General features: G+C 37.9%; 3 protein-coding genes across 6 annotated transcripts; 2 read left to right on the top strand and 1 right to left on the bottom strand.

The window, feature by feature from the left end:
• Positions 1–3,525: 3,525 nt before the first annotated feature.
• LOC109153166 (zinc finger A20 and AN1 domain-containing stress-associated protein 7-like) lies at positions 3,526–4,276 on the top strand. 3 transcript variants are annotated; one of them, XM_019300976.1, is made up of 2 exons: positions 3,526–4,142; positions 4,187–4,276. In XM_019300976.1, the coding sequence occupies exon 1, from the start codon at positions 3,639–3,641 to the stop codon at positions 4,113–4,115; it is 477 nt and encodes a 158-aa protein (XP_019156521.1). In that variant the 5' UTR covers positions 3,526–3,638; the 3' UTR covers positions 4,116–4,142; positions 4,187–4,276. The 3 variants fall into 3 exon arrangements, with proteins under 3 accessions (XP_019156521.1, XP_019156524.1, XP_019156523.1); XM_019300979.1 differs by having other exon boundaries at positions 4,191–4,276; XM_019300978.1 differs by having other exon boundaries at positions 3,526–4,138; positions 4,186–4,276.
• A 2,428-nt stretch (positions 4,277–6,704) lies between these two features.
• LOC109153163 (kinesin-like protein KIN-UB) lies at positions 6,705–12,101 on the top strand. 2 transcript variants are annotated; one of them, XM_019300970.1, is made up of 19 exons: positions 6,879–7,074; positions 7,302–7,402; positions 7,478–7,600; positions 7,810–8,001; positions 8,116–8,337; positions 8,493–8,646; positions 8,740–8,889; positions 9,052–9,140; positions 9,283–9,486; positions 9,585–9,716; positions 9,819–9,953; positions 10,033–10,164; positions 10,264–10,492; positions 10,580–10,705; positions 11,005–11,130; positions 11,224–11,367; positions 11,449–11,577; positions 11,688–11,900; positions 11,987–12,101. In XM_019300970.1, exons 1-18 carry the CDS (start codon positions 6,879–6,881, stop codon positions 11,849–11,851), a joined length of 2,748 nt encoding a protein of 915 aa, XP_019156515.1. In that variant the 3' UTR covers positions 11,852–11,900; positions 11,987–12,101. The 2 variants fall into 2 exon arrangements, with proteins under 2 accessions (XP_019156516.1, XP_019156515.1); XM_019300971.1 differs by having other exon boundaries at positions 6,705–7,074; positions 11,688–12,101.
• Positions 12,102–15,112: 3,011 nt separating this feature from the next.
• LOC109152684 (AT-hook motif nuclear-localized protein 24-like) lies at positions 15,113–16,774 on the bottom strand. The gene is made up of 2 exons (XM_019300335.1): positions 16,333–16,774; positions 15,113–16,296 (listed from the first exon to the last, which is right to left on the bottom strand). The coding sequence occupies exon 2, from the start codon at positions 16,251–16,253 to the stop codon at positions 15,360–15,362; it is 894 nt and encodes a 297-aa protein (XP_019155880.1). The 5' UTR covers positions 16,254–16,296; positions 16,333–16,774; the 3' UTR covers positions 15,113–15,359.
• Between the last annotated feature and the right edge of the window lie 974 nt (positions 16,775–17,748).

Consider the following 17,748-nt stretch of genomic DNA (forward strand, 5'->3'; position numbering starts at 1 on the left):
ACAAGAGTCAATACAGTCCTCATTGGGAAACAAACTCATGACCTCTCATTTAAAAGAGTCAATCCATACCACTAGACTACAAGATCATTGACAATTTATTTACTTTCTTAATTTGAACAAATCTATTATAAACAATCTAAATTAGTTTATTTCTTTGTAAATAATTTTTTACGAGTTAACCAAATGTACAAAATGATTTTCATTCAGAATACACATTTAAATACTGATTGTTAACTCAAAGATAGTGTACGTCCTTTTCTCTCAATCTTAGATTCTTAGCTCGTCGTCTTCACCACGTCCGCCATTCCATGTGGACCATTAGAAATCTTTATCCGCAGCAGGTTCCATGGCTTTTTTTTGAGGGGACGATGATGACACTTAAAATTATTTTACACTTCCAAGAGTACGTATATTATAATATTCCATTTATATATCTCATTATATTTTGTTTGAACGCAAGCATGTTAGAGTCAAATTTTAGGTGGAGTGCATGTTTAAACTCTTCTCTACAAAGTCTTTAGATATTTGATGGCATACAACATGCATTATATTCTAGTGTATATATACTCTATAAAATATTGACATTTCACTATCACAAGATGAGCATATATGCTAGTAATTAATTACCCTAGCTAAGATATTGGGTTTGTGATGAAATAATCAAAATGCGGTGATAGATAAAGAATTCTGAGTTAGACTTTAATTATGTTGTATAAAAGTCAAAATTTGCAAGTGATTTGAATCTGGATTGACCTGCAGATACAATCTCACATTTGTTGTGTGGAGTGATACTTAAGTTGGGGTCAAACATCTCATCATGATGAGTTAGTTTTTGGGGTAGAGTTAGGGTTTTAACTTGAGTGTTTTATCATTTTGTGTTCTCGTTGAGAGGTCCGTGCGTAGTGCGAAAGGATTACTTGGAGGAGGACTACTTATTGCTTGATAAGGTTCAAATGAAACCAATTAAGAAAAGTCTGGAGTGAGAGCTATTTAGAGGCGGGATCGTTCATTCGTGACCCAAATAATGGAGAATTAAGTAGTTAGGTGTGTAGACAACTAATAATGTAATTTTGAAGCGTGGCACAGCCACTCAACTCAAACCTTCACTTATTCTTTCTTTTAATTACTACGGCAACTATACCACCACCATCGTGTATGTATGGCAGAATGGACCATATATATACCTAAGTTTTCAGACTTCCATTTGCTATAGTCAACCAGGGCATCAAACTTTCCCCTTGCCATCTCCTCTCAATTGTACTCTACATATGATATAATATAATATAATAAATATCATTTTTCTTCGTGTCAAGTAGCTCACATGCACAAACAATCATGCACCCCCATTCCAATTAATCTTTTAATTTTTTTTTAAAAAAAACTCGTAAGTCGTCAAAGGACTACAATGATGTAAATCAGCCTAGGTTGATATAATTAGCACTCAAATCAAGAAGGTCAATAGACATCTCCATAGAGAGTTGAACTTGAAACTTGTGGTTACCAACGCAAGACAATTGCCTAATTAACTCAATCAATTAGGGTTGTCTCCAATTCCAATCCTTTGATTTAAGGGAGAGCCCACAACTACTACTCAAAGGCCAGGTGTACTCTGAGTGAATTGAAGTCCGCCTTGTAATCTAGCTAGCCGGCAAAGGACTGATAAGGTAAACTAGTCTAAGTCGCCCCCAGCTCAAGCCAAGAACAAAGGCCAATAGGCAGTTCCATTGAGAATCAAACTTAATTGGAACCTTGTGATTGCCAAGCTAACTTAAAACTTAGTTACCAATCAAGCCAGGCCAACTCCGCTATGGTTACTTCCATTTCCAATCCTTTGTCGAGCTAATCACTTAGCTATGATATATAGATTTTCCTATTACACCACGAAGCGTTATCTACGAGCCGACACTTAAATGTAATATAGCACCAAGTCTAAAATAAAATTATTTTCAAAAAATAAAAAATAAAAAATCTAGAATAGAATTATCTCGAAATCAGCGCAGCGCAACATAGGGAATGGTTTAGTTTGGAAGTATGTGTGAATATGGTGAAGGACAATCAAGTGCTCTCTGGGTGATAGAGTATACACTGGGCATAGCCATATATGTAGCAGCTGATGCCATTTCTGATAATCTGCTTTCTTTCTTGCCCTTAGCTTGTCGTTCTTTGTCAGCATTAATAATCACTAGCTATGATGATAACAATATAATGTCAAATATGATATTGGAGGTCTATGTATATATGATGATTTATATTCAACTTGTAAATTATGAGAATAAAATTATTATGGTTCTTGATATACATGCACTAGCTACTTGCTGGGTTAGTTCTATATGTACATAATTGTGTTATACGCAATTCACCTACCCCACCACTTTTGGTGTAAGGGAGTTTTGCACGTATATGTATAACCATGGTGCAAGTATATTACATTGGGCTATATATTGACTCTGTTTGGCAAACCTAACTGAAAAGCTATAAGCTAGGAGCTGAAAGCTTAAAAAGAGCTGAAAGTTGAAAAGCTATAAGCTCGGAGTTGGAAACTGAAGAGCTGTTAAGCTAGCTGTTATGATTGAAAGTGTTTGGTAAAATTAGCTTTTTGATAAGTTAATAAAGGTAAAAAGACTAAGAATGACATCTTCATAAAATTTAAATTAGTTTGTTTACATATTAAAATTTAACATTTTGTCTTTAAAAAAAGTTAACATTTTGAAATAAAACTATTAGCATAATCATGATCTAGCATCTCATAATGAAGTAGCAACATTGTTGCAAATCTCATAATAATAATAATTGTTGGTTTTAGGGTTTTTGGGCCCAGAGAGTTCCAACACAACCTTGGTTGGTGGATTCACCTCTCAAAAATAGAAAGGAAAAGATAGCTCTTGTAAGTGTGTATATTCTCTTGGCCTCAACTTGCCGTCCCTTTTAGATTCTTAAGGAGTCCTTTTTATAGTGGGCCTCTTCAGATTTATTCAAAACATACATTTAAAGTCATAAAGTGGTCTATTAACTCTAAGGGCCGTTGGGCTGTTGTTACTGGGCTTCCAACGACTTGCTGACCGAGCTCCTTAAATGACCCTTTTAATGCTCCAACAGCTATCCCCGTGCCGTCTGCCTACCCGTGCCGAGCTTGCACTCGCGCCGAGCCCGGACTCGAACCGACTTCTGTTTCTGGGCTATTTTCCCTTCTGAATTTGACCTTCTTTTCTCTTGGGCCTCTCTCCTCTTGGATTTCTTTTTTCTTTTTTTTTTTTTTTTTAAAAAGTGGTTGTGTTACTTGTGTACCAGGTTGAAAACGACATTTGATAGATTAATAGTTGTGCCGTGTGGAGACCGGAGAGTCATTGTGTTTGTGTATCCGCTCTCAAAGGCAGCGGCTCATGAATCAGGTGGGTGCTCTACCTCACTCGTGACCACTCTTCCTTACCGTGTGCTCCGCCGTCACCCCGTACAAAAAACCGCGGCTGCCGTGGAAAAACATAACCAATTGATTTTTAAAAGAAAAGTCTCTTACTATATTATATATACACACACTTAAAGGTTCAATCTTTAAAACATAATAATTCAAATTTCTACTAATCTCCACTTTCCTTCTTTAATTTCTGAGGGATCAAATCGTTTGATTCAATTAATTCAGCATGGGTTCAGATGGGAACAAGATGAAGAGCGGCGGCACGGGATTCCCGCCGCCCCAGACCGCTCTCTGCGCCAACGGCTGCGGCTTCTTCGGCACGGCGGCGACCATGGGGCTGTGCACCAGGTGCTTCCGGGAACTCCGCATGAAGGAGCGGCGGCAAGAGGATCTGGCCAAAGCTGCGGTGGAGCAGCTGGCGCTGTACTCGAGACTTCAACCCGATTCACCGCCGTCGAGTACGTCTGCATCGGTTGTCACGGCGGAGCAAAGCGGGAGGCAGGCGGCGCCGCCGAATAGGTGTGACGCCTGCAAGAAGAAGGTGAGAGTGATGGGTTTCGAGTGCAGATGCGGGCGCACATTTTGTGGGATCCATAGGTACCCGGAGAAGCATGATTGCACGTTTGACTTCAAAGCCCAAGGAAGAGACGCCATAGCCAAAGCTAATCCTATGGTTAAGGCAGACAAAATACAAAGGTTCTAAAATTCCAATATCGTATCAAAATTCAATCATATTAGGATAATGTTTTCTTGATACGAGAACGAATCAGATCCCGACCATACCATATTACCATTTGCAAGTCGAATGATGTTTTCGACTAGTTGCCTAAAGTCCTAAACTATAGTTTACATTGAATTGTCCTAGTCAAGATGGAGGAGCTAGAAGAATGAAAGAGCATGTAATTAATTATTCAAAAAAAAAAAAAAAAAAAAAGAGCATGTAAGAATAAACAAGACAATATTTTATGCGCTAAAGAGTTATATAAAATGGTCTTAAATCAACAATATAACAACAATGCCCATCAAGAATCAATTTTTATATATGTCTTGTCTAAAACTCAACTGGTTAACTAACGTAAAATAATAATTTAGATGTATGAATTTGACTTTATTATAGATATTAGTATACAAGCACTTAAAAGCTTATAGGTCAATTGAGACATATTCTACGATTTATCTCCTCCACCCGTCTTCTAGGCAGGAGAGGTGAGGAGCCATCAAATTTGGGATTCAAACTTGTGGAGAATCAATTTATCGCCAACGCCATGAGAGTCTCAGTATTGCAAAATAGGAAGCACAACAACATGCACTGAGACATACTAGGCTATGTGCTTCGTATCTATTGATTGTAACTAAATGACAAATATACTAAAGTGTATAAATAGAAGGTTTGAACTATTTGTTAGAAGTTATTACAACTATATAATACTAAAAAGACTCTTTGTTCGTATGCTCGATATAAAATTATACCATCTTATTTTATCATCCATTTAATTAATCCGTGCTTAATTTTAGCATTCTATATTCAAATCGCTTGCAAATTAAATCATAACATTTGAGACCCAAAAATCTTCACCAACTCGCCATAAAGTGGGATGCTTGAACAAAGTCTTTAGTGTATATATATAAAGAAAGTAGTGGGCATTCAAATGATTAAGAGTTTAAATCAAACAATGAAAGTTGATTTCATCTTAAACATAACAAGTCCTCTTGGCGCCTTCCAAGTCCAACCTTTTACTACTTTTGTGGGTGGAATGGGCCAACCATCACTTCTAACTTTTTGCACTTTCAGCGACAGACTCAATGTCCCTTGAGCCTTTTTTCTTTTCATTAGATCACGAAGGAAATCTGGAACCATTACTCGATAATATACACTTAAATTGTATTAGATATTATCTGTAACGAGCTCAACCAAAAAAATATTGACAAAAATTGAACTTATAATTTTCTGGTATAAGAATCATACTCAGATTACTCAACCACCCTTTCGAATTGAAGAAAGCCGGCCCCTTCAACATTTCATTCATCATTATCTGGAATTTTGGGTTTTGTTTGAATGTGGAGTTTCTTACAAGTGCACGAGATCTTGCTTGCTTCCTTCTTAAAGAAAACAACTTTCTTTTGTGGGAAATTATTGAGATTGGTACATACTGACAGAATGCATGTGAACTTCATTAATGATGTTATAGGCTTCGTGTAATTTGGTCTAAGGTTTCTTTCAAATCATGCAACATGTAATTATTGACAAAATTATAGATTCAATCCGGATCATTGTTCCTTAATTTTATTCTTATGATTAACTGAGATATTCACGCGGGCAATATGCGACTCATTACATATATCCTTTTCTGGACACTTTATTTCAAATCCCAATTCATTCATTTCATTATGAAAATTTGAAAGAAAATAGCCACGGGGTAGATGCAAATAAAATGAAAATAGGGGGAATTTGTGTAATTAAACAAATCTGGGTAGTTCGAGTTACTACCAACTGTAATTCAAATTCACAGGAACGTTACCGGCTTAACCGCTTGAGTACAACATTATTATCGGAATAATTAACATTAACAGCAAACGTGATCCAGATTATGCGCCCTACTCGAGTTGACTCAGAATTCATATTTACCAAAAAAACCTCAACCGCAATTTAAATTTGTGCTTTGAATGAAATCTGCCAAAAATAATCATGAGGTAAAATAATCTATATTGCTATAGTTAACAAACCAATAAGATCAATAGGTATTCTCATTTCTCACACATAGTCTTAGTATATAATTTAATTAGTGGATTAATAAAAAAAATTATTAATTTTGCTTTAATTGCATCTGTGTATAAACACTTTCGAAAACGAAAGACCGTTGGGATACAACCTAACTCTCCAAACAGTGAAGTCCTTGAGATTATAGTTATTTGTTTTGGGTAAACTCATTACTATCTTTAGTAGGGGCAGGAAAAAAAGTATTCAGCCATATAATCGAGATTTGTAGTCAAATTGACTAAATCTTTTTTATTATTCGTTATTAAGATAAAAAAATAAAATTACTCCAGTAATTTTTTCATTTTTTTTCAATTGGTTATCAATATTAGTTGTTTTAATTTTTTTTTTTCACTTTTCAATTGGTTATAGTTTATTAGATTATTAAAGGTAAATCGGTCGAAATGGACAATTGCACATGTCTAAATTCTTTAGGGATTATTTCGAAAAAAAAAAATAAAAAATTCTTTAGGGATCTTTTGGTAATTTCAACTAAACACTAACTAAAAACTAATTAAGGCGCAAGGAAAAAATGAAATCCATGGCGATGACCCACCAGGCCACCACTACATCTTCATGACCCGAATTAACTCCCCCATACCCCCACTCGCTCTGTTTCTCCGAGTCACGACTCGCCCCACTCTTTATCCCACACTCTAAACTGGTAAAGAAACAACGGCTGAGCTCACCGGCAGGGGAAGAGATGCGAAAATGGCCACGACGAGTTTCAGAAACGGCTCTGTTTCCAAAGGAGCTCCCAAGATGGATACCAACAGGTCATTGTCCTTGAATTTTGCTCCAAAGCCGTCGTCTTTCAAACCCAAGAGCTCGCCTCCTGCTCCGGGCTCAGGTCCCCGGCGCAACAGCACCGGCTCAGCTGCAACGCCCGGAAAGGACGATGCCGGAGGTAAGTACCTCCTAATCCTGCCTCACTACCCTTCAAACCCACTGCCTTTGATTGTATCTAGCAATTGTAAATTTGTAATGCATGAAATTCGAAAATGGTTGTGATTCTTTTAGTGTGGTGGTATTGTAAAGATTGAAGCTTTACCTGATTTTAACCAAATTCCTAGAAAGTTTTATTCTTTGATTTCAGTTGAGGTTTATACATGTGTAGTGTTTATTGGATGACAGTTTCAGGGCGTGTTCGAGTTGCAGTGAGATTACGGCCTCGAAATGCAGAGGAGATGGAGGCTGATGCTGATTTTGCTGATTGTGTTGAACTGCAGCCAGAGGTTCCCCAGCTATACTTAATTTTTCTTTTTCTGAGACAAAATTCAGTTAGTTTTAACTAATTTTGCCTCTTTCAGCTCAAACGGTTGAAACTTCGGAGGAACAACTGGGATACAGACACATATGAATTCGATGAAGTGCTTACAGAGTTTGCTTCACAAAAGCGAGTTTATGAAGTTGTGGCTAAGCCTGTTGTTGAGGTGCTGTGATTTAAGTTTTTTGCATCTTGTCTTGTGTATATATATAAGCCAGCTACAATATTGGAATGCGTAATTTGCATGTGTTGTGGATAAAGAATTGACCTTTCCATTTGTCTGTATTGCCAGTTTGTTTCTTTGCTTCAAGAACTGTGTAGGTTTCATTTAGGCTGAATACAAATCTACTTTGTATTTCTGTATTACTTTGGCAGAGTGTCTTGGAGGGTTATAATGGAACAATCATGGCGTATGGGCAAACAGGGACTGGAAAAACTTACACTCTGGGGCGTCTAGGAGAAGAAAATGCAGCTGATCGTGGGATCATGGTGCGAGCAATGGAGGATATTCTGGCTGAGTTATCATCACAGAACGAAGCTGTTTCTGTTTCTATATCTTACTTGCAGGTTCTTGTCTCTCACCGTAGAATAATCAAGAAACATTTATTTATATTTTGAATCACTGCGTCGAATTCTTATATTCTTTGTAATAGAATTTGGTTTACAACTTATGGAATGCAGCTGTATATGGAGACCGTACAAGATCTCCTTGATCCATCTAATGACAATATATCCATAGTTGAAGATCCTAAAACGGGAGATGTTTCACTACCTGGGGCGACTACTATAGAAATCAGAGACCAAATGAGCTTTGTGGAGCTACTTCGACTAGGTGAAGCTCATAGATTCGCTGCTAATACTAAATTGAACACAGAATCTTCCCGCAGTCATGCTATACTGATGGTAAATGAAATGAAATTAACATTTTTTATAAACTAATGTCTTCTTCTTCCCCCCATCCCCTCCCAAAAAGAATGGTTTCTTTGACCCTGCAATCCTGCATATATGTTCATAAGCTTTCTCAAAACTTATGTGGCAGTAATCCATTCTTGTTTCAGGTAAACGTTAAAAGGCATGTCAAGGGTAGAGGTTCGACTATTTACAGTGAAAATGGTACGTCTCACTTGGCTAAAACATCAAAGGCACCCATTGTTCGTAGAAGCAAGCTAGTTGTTGTGGATCTTGCTGGTTCTGAGCGCATTGACAAGTCAGGTGAGAATTTGCAGAGTCCCTTTGTAACAAATATCAATCATTCATTGATTTCATTCCTTTTCATGCATGTTTAACATTTTATATATGTCTCAGGAAGTGAGGCACACACATTAGAGGAAGCGAAGTCTATCAATCTATCTTTGAGCGCATTAGGGAAGTGCATTAATGCATTGGCAGAAAACAGTGCTCATGTTCCAGTACGTGATTCGAAGCTCACAAGACTTCTTCGAGATTCATTTGGTGGTATGTCTTAGCAGACAGATAAATAAAGCATAGCCTTTTCATATGTTCAACGATTTAACAGTTTTCGTACCTAATTCTTGTTTCACATGTCAGACATTATCGTTGTTTGAAGGTGCAGTATCTTAGTTCAATGTTTTACGCTGTGTGATATTTCCATTGCAGGCACTGCACGAACTTCGTTAGTTATTACCATTGGCCCTTCTCCACGTCACAGGGGAGAGACAGCAAGTACCATATCATTTGGACAAAGGGTAAACTTATGACCTGTCTCCTCAATTTTCTCGGGGAGAGATCAACAAATAACCATAACATTCTTGTGGACTCGAATTGGATGATACAATATTATTGGACCGTTGGTAATTGGGTGGATATTATCTTTTTGTGCTGGTGCAGGCTATGAAGGTAGAGAATATGTTGAAAATCAAAGAAGAATTTGACTACAAAGGTTTGTCCAGAAGACTTGACATTCAATTGGACAAACTAATTGCCGAACATGAAAGGCAACAGAAATCATTTCAAGACGAAATAGAGAGGATTGCTCAAGAAGCTCAGAGCCGAATCATTGAGGCAGAAAGAAATTATGCCGACTTATTGGAGGTAATCAAATATTGCTGTATATGAGATATGAAGACAACATTTTCGAAGAAATTGTATAAAATCATCTGTGGATATGATTTGTTATGTGCATACTACAGAACGAGAGAATGGTGTACCAAAAAGAGTATGCTGATGCAATAAAGAAGCTAGAAGAGCAGTGGGCCGTAAATCAAGAAAGGCATGGAAAGATTGTCCATGATGACAGTTGCAACAAGTTTTCCAGCAGAGAGGTAACTTCTGATCGATGGGTTTGCTGGTTTCGATTTGTTTGCTAATATTACTTTCCCGTAATGGCCTGATGTGTTTATTTTCTTGCTGTTCTTTATGTTTAGCCTACTATTTGTTCTGCTTCTGAGGATGCTACCGAGATTAAAAAGTTGCTTCAACAAGAAACCCTTTTACGTAAAGCTGCAGAAGAAGAAATTATCGATCTTAAAAATCAAGTAGCACAATGGAAAAGGTCAGAGGTATGATGTCTCCCAACCATTATCCTCTTTTTAGTTTTTATGAATCGAGGGTTTAATAAGGATATTTTCATGGTACTAGGCAGCTGGAAATTCTGAGATCTTAAAGCTTCGCAAGATGCTGGAAGATGAGGCACAGCAAAAAGCAAGGCTCGAGGAAGAAATATCAATATTACAAAATCGTCTATTGCAATTAAGTTTTGAAGCTGATAAAGTATGTCATTGTGGTCCATTTCATATGAAAATGAATTGAGGGATATATGAAAATAATCTGGAGAAAGATTAAAACTTTGAATTCTGTGTGTTCCTGTAGACAACTAGGGACCTCGATAGAGGGACTACGACACTGCCCAGCAGTCTAGATTCTCCACACCGTCCATTTATACATCAACAGATGAGAGATTCCGGAGATGAAGAGAAGGCCTCAATGGCAAACCTCTTTGAACAAGTGGGACTGCAGAAGATATTGTCGCTACTTGAAGCAGAAGACCCCGATGTTCGTATCCATGCTGTAAAAGTCGTGGCAAATCTAGCTGCAGAAGGTAATAAATTTTACATGTAATATCCTCTAGTCTTTTCGAACGAAAACAAAAATGAAACGGAAGTACTTTTTGTTATCTTGTTCTCAGAGGCGAATCAGGAAAAAATCGTTAAAGCTGGTGGTCTTACGTCGTTGTTGACAATACTTAGAAGCTCAAACGATGATACTATCCTCAGGGTTGCCGCTGGTGCAATTGCAAATCTTGCCATGAACGGTGAGCTTTACATTACATTCCAGTATAGATATAGCCTGGCTTTGTTGAGCATATAGCCATTAATGTGTAATCCAACTATCAGTTTAAGCTTTTAGTTGAGATGGAGCACATGCTTCAATTTGGTATCAGAGCCAGACCAAAGGTCATGGGTTTGAATCTCAGCGCCACCCATAAGCGACTCCACCCATTAATGTGTAAACCAACTATCAGCTTAATCTTTTAATTGAGATGGAGTACATGCTTCAGTTGGCTTAAATTCAAAATGTCTGCTATTTAACTTCGTATCTCGTTGTGAACAGAGACCAATCAGGAGCTTATAATGTCTCAGGGAGGCATAAGCTTGTTGTCGCTGACAGCAATGAATGCTGAAGATCCTCAAACTCTTCGAATGGTTGCAGGAGCTATTGCCAATCTCTGTGGCAATGGTATTCTCACATTTAAACTAATTCCCGTTCTTCTTCTTTTTCTCGATCTCACTGTGCATTAACGTGGGAATGGATATATAATACGGTTTGCAGATAAGTTACAAGCAAGGCTAAGCGGTGAAGGGGGTATCAAGGCACTGTTGGGAATGGTGAGGTGCAGGCATCCTGACGTTCTTGCTCAAGTTGCTCGTGGAATTGCTAACTTTGCTAAATGCGAATCCCGAGCACACACTCAAGGTGAGTTGTGGCTCATATATGCTCGTTTCAGTATATCTATAAGTATTGCTGATCGTGATATATATATATATACTTTGACAGGAACAAAGATGGGGAAGTCTCTTCTAATTGAAAATGGAGCAACGACATGGATAATTCAGAACGCGAACAATGAAGCATCACCGATTAGGCGCCATACCGAACTAGCACTTTGCCATTTAGCGAAACTAGGTATGCACTACGTACTTCTTATTCTATGCTTAAACTAAAGGCCATCCCAACAAGGGTATTTTAGTCCCCGACTGCCATAATATGCATAAACTGTTAAAAATAAATTTCAGAGGTGAATGCGAAGGATTTGATCAATGGGGGCGCCTTATGGGAGCTAGTACGTATTGCACGGGATTGTTCACGAGATGATATCAGGACTCTTGCACACCAGACATTAACATCAAGCCCAAGCTTCCAAGCGGAAATGAAACGAATGAGGATAGATTATTCTTGAATAATGTCAAGAACCTCGACATAGTTAGCCTGATGATTTTGTAGCAAGAATTATTGGTCAATCAATTTTTTTTGGGTTGAGTAGAGTGACAGTGAGACATGAATACCCAGCACATTCTTGGGTTAACTAGCTTGGTAAGTTAGACCACTGTAAATGATTCCAATTTGTTTGCCTATACATTCATTGATTGCAGAAATTTCTATGTAAAATCCGTGGTAGCATTTTCAAGAATTACTTGGTTTTATTATTATAAGGGAAGTCTATCTTAGTAATTAGTATCAATGTCTTTTGCATCAGGTACTATGTTATAGTCATATATGCTTTTGAACTATATTAGGTATCATACCAAACTCATTTTTTAATGTGGTGATAAGTATGTTGACATTAATCATTTAATCATGTTCTTTTATGGTAAGTCACAACGTCATGTCTTGAATCGAGTAGAGACTAAACTTGATCAATTTGGCGCCCAACATAAACAAATGACAGCCACGAACAGTTACAATGTAAGAACGAGGAGGATTTGTGTAACGTAACGCAAGATTTCTGGGAGCTGCCGGCCATACTTTGAGACTTGAGAGTGACTCTTCACAAATAAAGCCATGGCTCTAGAAATCTAGGATAGGTGGTCGGATAAATGATTAAATAATTTAGGACCACTGTGCAATAATCTCCGGCACTGTAGAATGGGCCAATGTCGTAGCCCCTGTCTTACCCTATCCATACATCCAAAATTTAATTGCATGTGTATGTACTTATGTGATAGAATAGTATAGAAATGCTATGTACATTCATCATCACCCTACCATGCCAAACATGGAATCATGGATACCTTAATCACCCCAAACTCCCAACTGAAAAAGGGGGATGCTTTGGCTACAACCCATTCATTGCACCCCTAAAATTGACATTAGTTTGGACATTACGGTGTTTGGTAAATAGCTGTTAATTGATAATTAGCTGATTAGGTTAGTAGGTTTGACTAGTTATAGCATTAGCGGATTATAGAAGAGTATTTGGTAAATTAGCTGATAGCTAATTACATGCAAAATGACTTTCTTAAAAAGCTGATCGAAAAAGTTACTTTGAGTAGCTTTTTTACTTTTAACATTTTGAAACAATAAGTTGTTACAAAACCACTCATATTGATGGTTTAACCTAAGTCAAACAGTTAATAGTAGTCAAATGAATCAAAATTGGCTGGTAAGCTAATTATGTTAGCAAATAGGGCCATTGAATTCGAAATATGATATAATATATAACAATCTTTGATTTACGGGAAAGTCTGCACAATTACATGAAGATGCGCTCTATGTAAAACTTCCCTATGACTCTAAGTAGGAAAAAATCACAATGAGTTAACTTAGCCTAGGTTATCCAAAGCTAATTGGCTCAAACAAAAAAAGTCAGTAGACACATACGAAGAGTTGAAGGTTAATCTAGAGATCATATTGAGGGAGATGGGATAAGCTTGGATCACACTTATAAATATTAGATGGTAAGATTTTGAGCAACTTCTTTAGTTCCTAATATATAATTAACCGTCTTAATATAAACTTAGACCACTTGTATTATTAGGCTAGTTATAAGATTTTGAAAAATCCCTTAACTTATTTAGTTCTTAATATAATATATTCAGATCGATAATATAACAAGATTTTGAACAATTACTCAACGTCTTTAGTTCTTGATATAATATACCAATATGAACCATAGGAAGAGTTGAAGATTAATTTGGAGATGATATCGAGGAGAGGGAAAGAGAAAGAGAGTGGATAAGCTTGGATGACATTACCACAAATACATGGGATGTTTCATAAAAAGCAAACAAATGTGGGAATAAGGTGTATGTAAACTGTGAAAGGGTTTATATATGCTTTGGTGGAAGGAATCTGAGCTGTGTTTCAAGAAACCTCTCCAAAATATTCAATTCATTTATTCTCCAAAAATTCACAATCAAAATCGAGTTGTTATTAGACCCCACAAATTCAAAGAGTACGTTGTCGAAGATGAAACGAGGTGTGACGACAGTTGAGATTGTCGGGCCTAAAAATAGCATTTGTAGTGTCACCCACGGCCCTCCTTAATGGCACAAAACCCTCATTTCCTAGATTTCGGAAAATGAACAAAATAGGTGGTCTCTGGTCTCTTGTCTGCTCACTCCAGACTGTATAACGCTAAACGTTACTTTGCTTTGCCTTGAAAAGGAACTATTTGCAGTGGCTGTGCACGTGTATCCAGATGTGACTCTATGTCTCTATTCTCTCCCCCCTCTCTCTCTCTTCATAGATAGATGATAAACCCTAAATCCTAGGCAAATATAATTCTTCCCAAAAATTTAAAAAAAAAAAAGGTGATCAGATCAGTGGAAACCATGAGTGCCCATACCTCTTTTTCTTTTTGATTTAGATCATCACCCTCAGTTTCCCACCAACCCATTCTAACACTATTAATGAAAACCTGGCTCGGAAAGTCGGAAGGTGAACACATGGTTAACCAATGTAAAAAAGTTAATAACTTTATCTCATTAGTAACAACAGAGTAACGTTTAAATCCGTGATTAATTCACCTACTAAGACCTTAAGCAAGAACGGTGGGGAGGATGTAGTTCTAATCCTAGGATTAACGAAGACTTGCATGGGCATAAATCAATTTAAATCCAAGTATTAATGAAGACGTGCCGAGACAGAACTTAATTTAAACTGATCGACCAATTTAAAGAAGTTAATAGTCTTATTTTACTGACATTCACAAATTAAAGCATAAGATTTAGCAACTTAGTTCTTCTATTGAGACTCTAGGAGGACCTTGGGGACTGGGACAACCCTGATTATAGTAGTAATGAAGACTTGTTTTAAAGGGGTGAAGTTTAGGAACAATGACTCGGGATCGATTCTTGTCAGCGGCAGATACTCTGTCGGGCCGGGAACAATGAAGACTTGTTACATGGGGCTATCTAGCACTAATTAAGCAGCCTAAGCTGACTATGTTGTACTAATAATATACCCCTAACATCAAGAAAAAGAAAACATTGTAAAATAATGGCAATAACTCTAATTTTAAAAAAAATCATGATTGTCCTATAATAATGTGTGTTACAGTTTTGCTCAATCACTAAAAAAGGGGAAACGTTTCACTGAAAATCATGAAACCTCAGACTTATGACTTCTGTTGTTGTACCATGAAACCTCACTCTCATGCGTTGGCTACTACATACCATGGATTTATACAATCTTCATGGAATTACAAGCATGCAGCATATCATCAAACTCTCAAAATCCATGATAAATTAAAGAGAAAAGAATGTGAAAATGTAAGATTTAAACTTGAAATGGTAAAAAGAAAAAGAAACTGTTTTTTAACCTAAATATTTGCGAACATACAATGTTTGATATGATATGATAATGAAACAAGTGATTGCGTTCGAGAAAATTAAAAGTAGTTTAGTTTACCATTGTTCTTGATATGATATGATATGATATGATCTTGTTCTCCTCTACGAGACTGGTTAAAATGGAGGTCGGCCGGTGGCCCAGAATCCCTGATCATTTGGAAGCTGAATTGAGTTGAGAAGATTTGGTGGCATCCCATGAAACATCGACGGGTCCGCTAATATTTGTTGTTGTTGCGGCGGCGGTTGTTGTTGTTGTTGTTGTTGTCCTCCTCCGCCTACGCCGCCGGGGGAATCCATTCCTCCGCCGCCTTGGAGAGGAAGCGCATTGCCTTCGTCTTCGTCTAACGGCAGCCGCTCGTATGCGGCGTTACTGAATGACGCCGCCATGACCAGAACCGGGCCGGAGGCTAAAAGAGCGCCGACGACGCTGCCACCCACGACCTGGCCTTGTCCGCCGGCGAGATATATAGTGAGCCCGGAAGCGGCGGCCGGGGCGGGCGGGGGGAGAAAGGATCCGGAGAGAGATAAGATCTCGAAACGGCCGTGCAAGGTGACGACTGCGCCGGGGGAGGCCGGCTGCCGGAGGGTTACGTTGTTGACGGTTCCGGTGCCGCTCATAATGCAGACGCCGCGCTGGCGGCGGCGCGCGAAGGCGGAGACGCTCTCCATGATATCGCAGCCGTCGGCGATCTCCATGACGTGGGTCCGGAGCGCGTTGGCGCTGTCGCGCGTGATGATTATAGGCGGCTTCGGCTTGTTCTTGGATCCCGCCGGCCGTCCCCTCGGCCGTCTCGAGATTTCCCCTTCTCCCGATCCGCCACCAATCCCCAACCCGTCGTTAGATTCAGCGTTGTCGTTACTCCCTTCGTCCCTCTCCCGCCGCTTGTTCCCGGCCATGGCGGCGGCGCTGTTCCCTTCATCCTCAGTGTGAAAGTGCTGAAGGTTGAAATCTCTGGTGTGGAACGGCGGAGGAAGCTGAGAATGCCCAGCAGCAGAAACTGGATCCATCTTTTCTTTCTTTCTTTCTTTCTTTCGCTTCAATCAATATATTCCTACCAAAATTATTCTTGAAGCAAACTGATAGAGTACCAGAGTAGACTAAACAAGACGACAGTAAAGTCTGTAATAATGATTCAAAAGAGAATGGAGAGTTGATAAATATATATATATATATATATATGTACTTGATTATATATCTCTCTTTCCACCTTCTTCTTTACTTCACAGAAAGACAGCCACGGGAAAACGTAACCATCCAACAAATTCTTGAGCTGAATTCACCATTTCCATCTTCTCTTTTCAACATTTCTTGGGTTTTCAGCAATATAATTGGCTGGATCTCCAGATCTTCAGAGCTTGAAGCTATGAAGGTCTGGTAGTGTTTGGTGTTTATGGGTTTAGGGTTAGCAGCAGAAGGTTGAGGGGAGGAGAGAAAGTAGAGAAGAAGCTAAGGGAAGATCGAGAAGAGATGAGAAGTGCAGAAAGAGATGGAGATGAGATGGTTTTGAGAGAGTCTGAGTGGTCTTGGGCGGTGGATGGGGTCCTCTTCAAGCTCCCCCTCTTTGTATCTATGAACCAACCAAAAACAAGCAATATTTATCTCCCACTTCTTGTCTCCCTCCCAACAAATTTAACTTTACCTACCTATTTCCATTCCATCCATACTATATTAGTAAAATTTAGTCAAATTGTTACTCAAATTATTGTCTTAGTAACTGCAAAATTATAAAATAAACTTTCAGTAGAAGCATGTTATTGGCTTTGTTTGAACCGATCAGATATGGAGGATTTAAGCTAATTTACTTCATATTCTTGTGATTGAGATTTATCCCATGCAACATTGAGTAATGATTGCGAATTTTCCTAGTGTTATGATCCGAAACACATTTTCCACAAATCCACAATACATAATAAAATCAGTTATATTATACTTAGCTTGAATTATATTCGATGCAAATCAACATGGTGTCAATTGATACCATTTCGATTCACATGAAGTGTAACTCAAGTACTCAACAAAGTTTTTGGGTTGCATTCCTACTATGGAGACGTGTGTCCCACAATAGAAAATGCAACCCAACATGTCTTTTAAATTGTATTTGGTATAAATTGGTATGTTATAGTACCAATCGATACTTTAACATTTTCCTATGATATTTATACCCTATATCCCCAAAGGGTTCATTTTAAATTTTAATTAATTTTTATATTTAATAATCATAAAGTAAACATGTAATTCATTTAATAATTAATTAAATAAATATACATTGCAATTAAAAACAATATAAAATTCTTTCAAAGTGGACATATAGTTCATTTCCAAATGAATACTAAAAACTCAACAATTAGTAAGTAAACGGCTAATTAATACAATTACAAGATTGGACGATGAAATATCATAAGAGTGCATCATGTTAAAGAGTTTTGGACGGTGAAACTCAAACTCTATGGATGTACTCCCTCACAGTAGTGGAGATAAATATGAAATAAAATATAATCTCCC

This window comes from Ipomoea nil, unplaced genomic scaffold, assembly GCF_001879475.1.
Source record: "Ipomoea nil cultivar Tokyo-kokei standard unplaced genomic scaffold, Asagao_1.1 scaffold2480, whole genome shotgun sequence".
Taxonomy (NCBI): Eukaryota; Viridiplantae; Streptophyta; class Magnoliopsida; order Solanales; family Convolvulaceae; genus Ipomoea; species Ipomoea nil.

Coding starts and splice junctions, on each gene's coding strand:
- LOC109153166 (XM_019300976.1), top strand. CDS start 3,639: ATGGGTTCAGATGGGAACAAGATGAAGAGCGGCGGCACGGGATTCCCG.
- LOC109153163 (XM_019300971.1), top strand. CDS start 6,879: ATGGCCACGACGAGTTTCAGAAACGGCTCTGTTTCCAAAGGAGCTCCC. Junction 8,002..8,115: donor TTTCTATATCTTACTTGCAG/GTTCTTGTCTCT, acceptor TATGGAATGCAG/CTGTATATGGAGACCGTACA. Junction 11,578..11,687: donor TTGCCATTTAGCGAAACTAG/GTATGCACTACG, acceptor AATAAATTTCAG/AGGTGAATGCGAAGGATTTG.
- LOC109152684 (XM_019300335.1), bottom strand. CDS start 16,253: ATGGATCCAGTTTCTGCTGCTGGGCATTCTCAGCTTCCTCCGCCGTTC.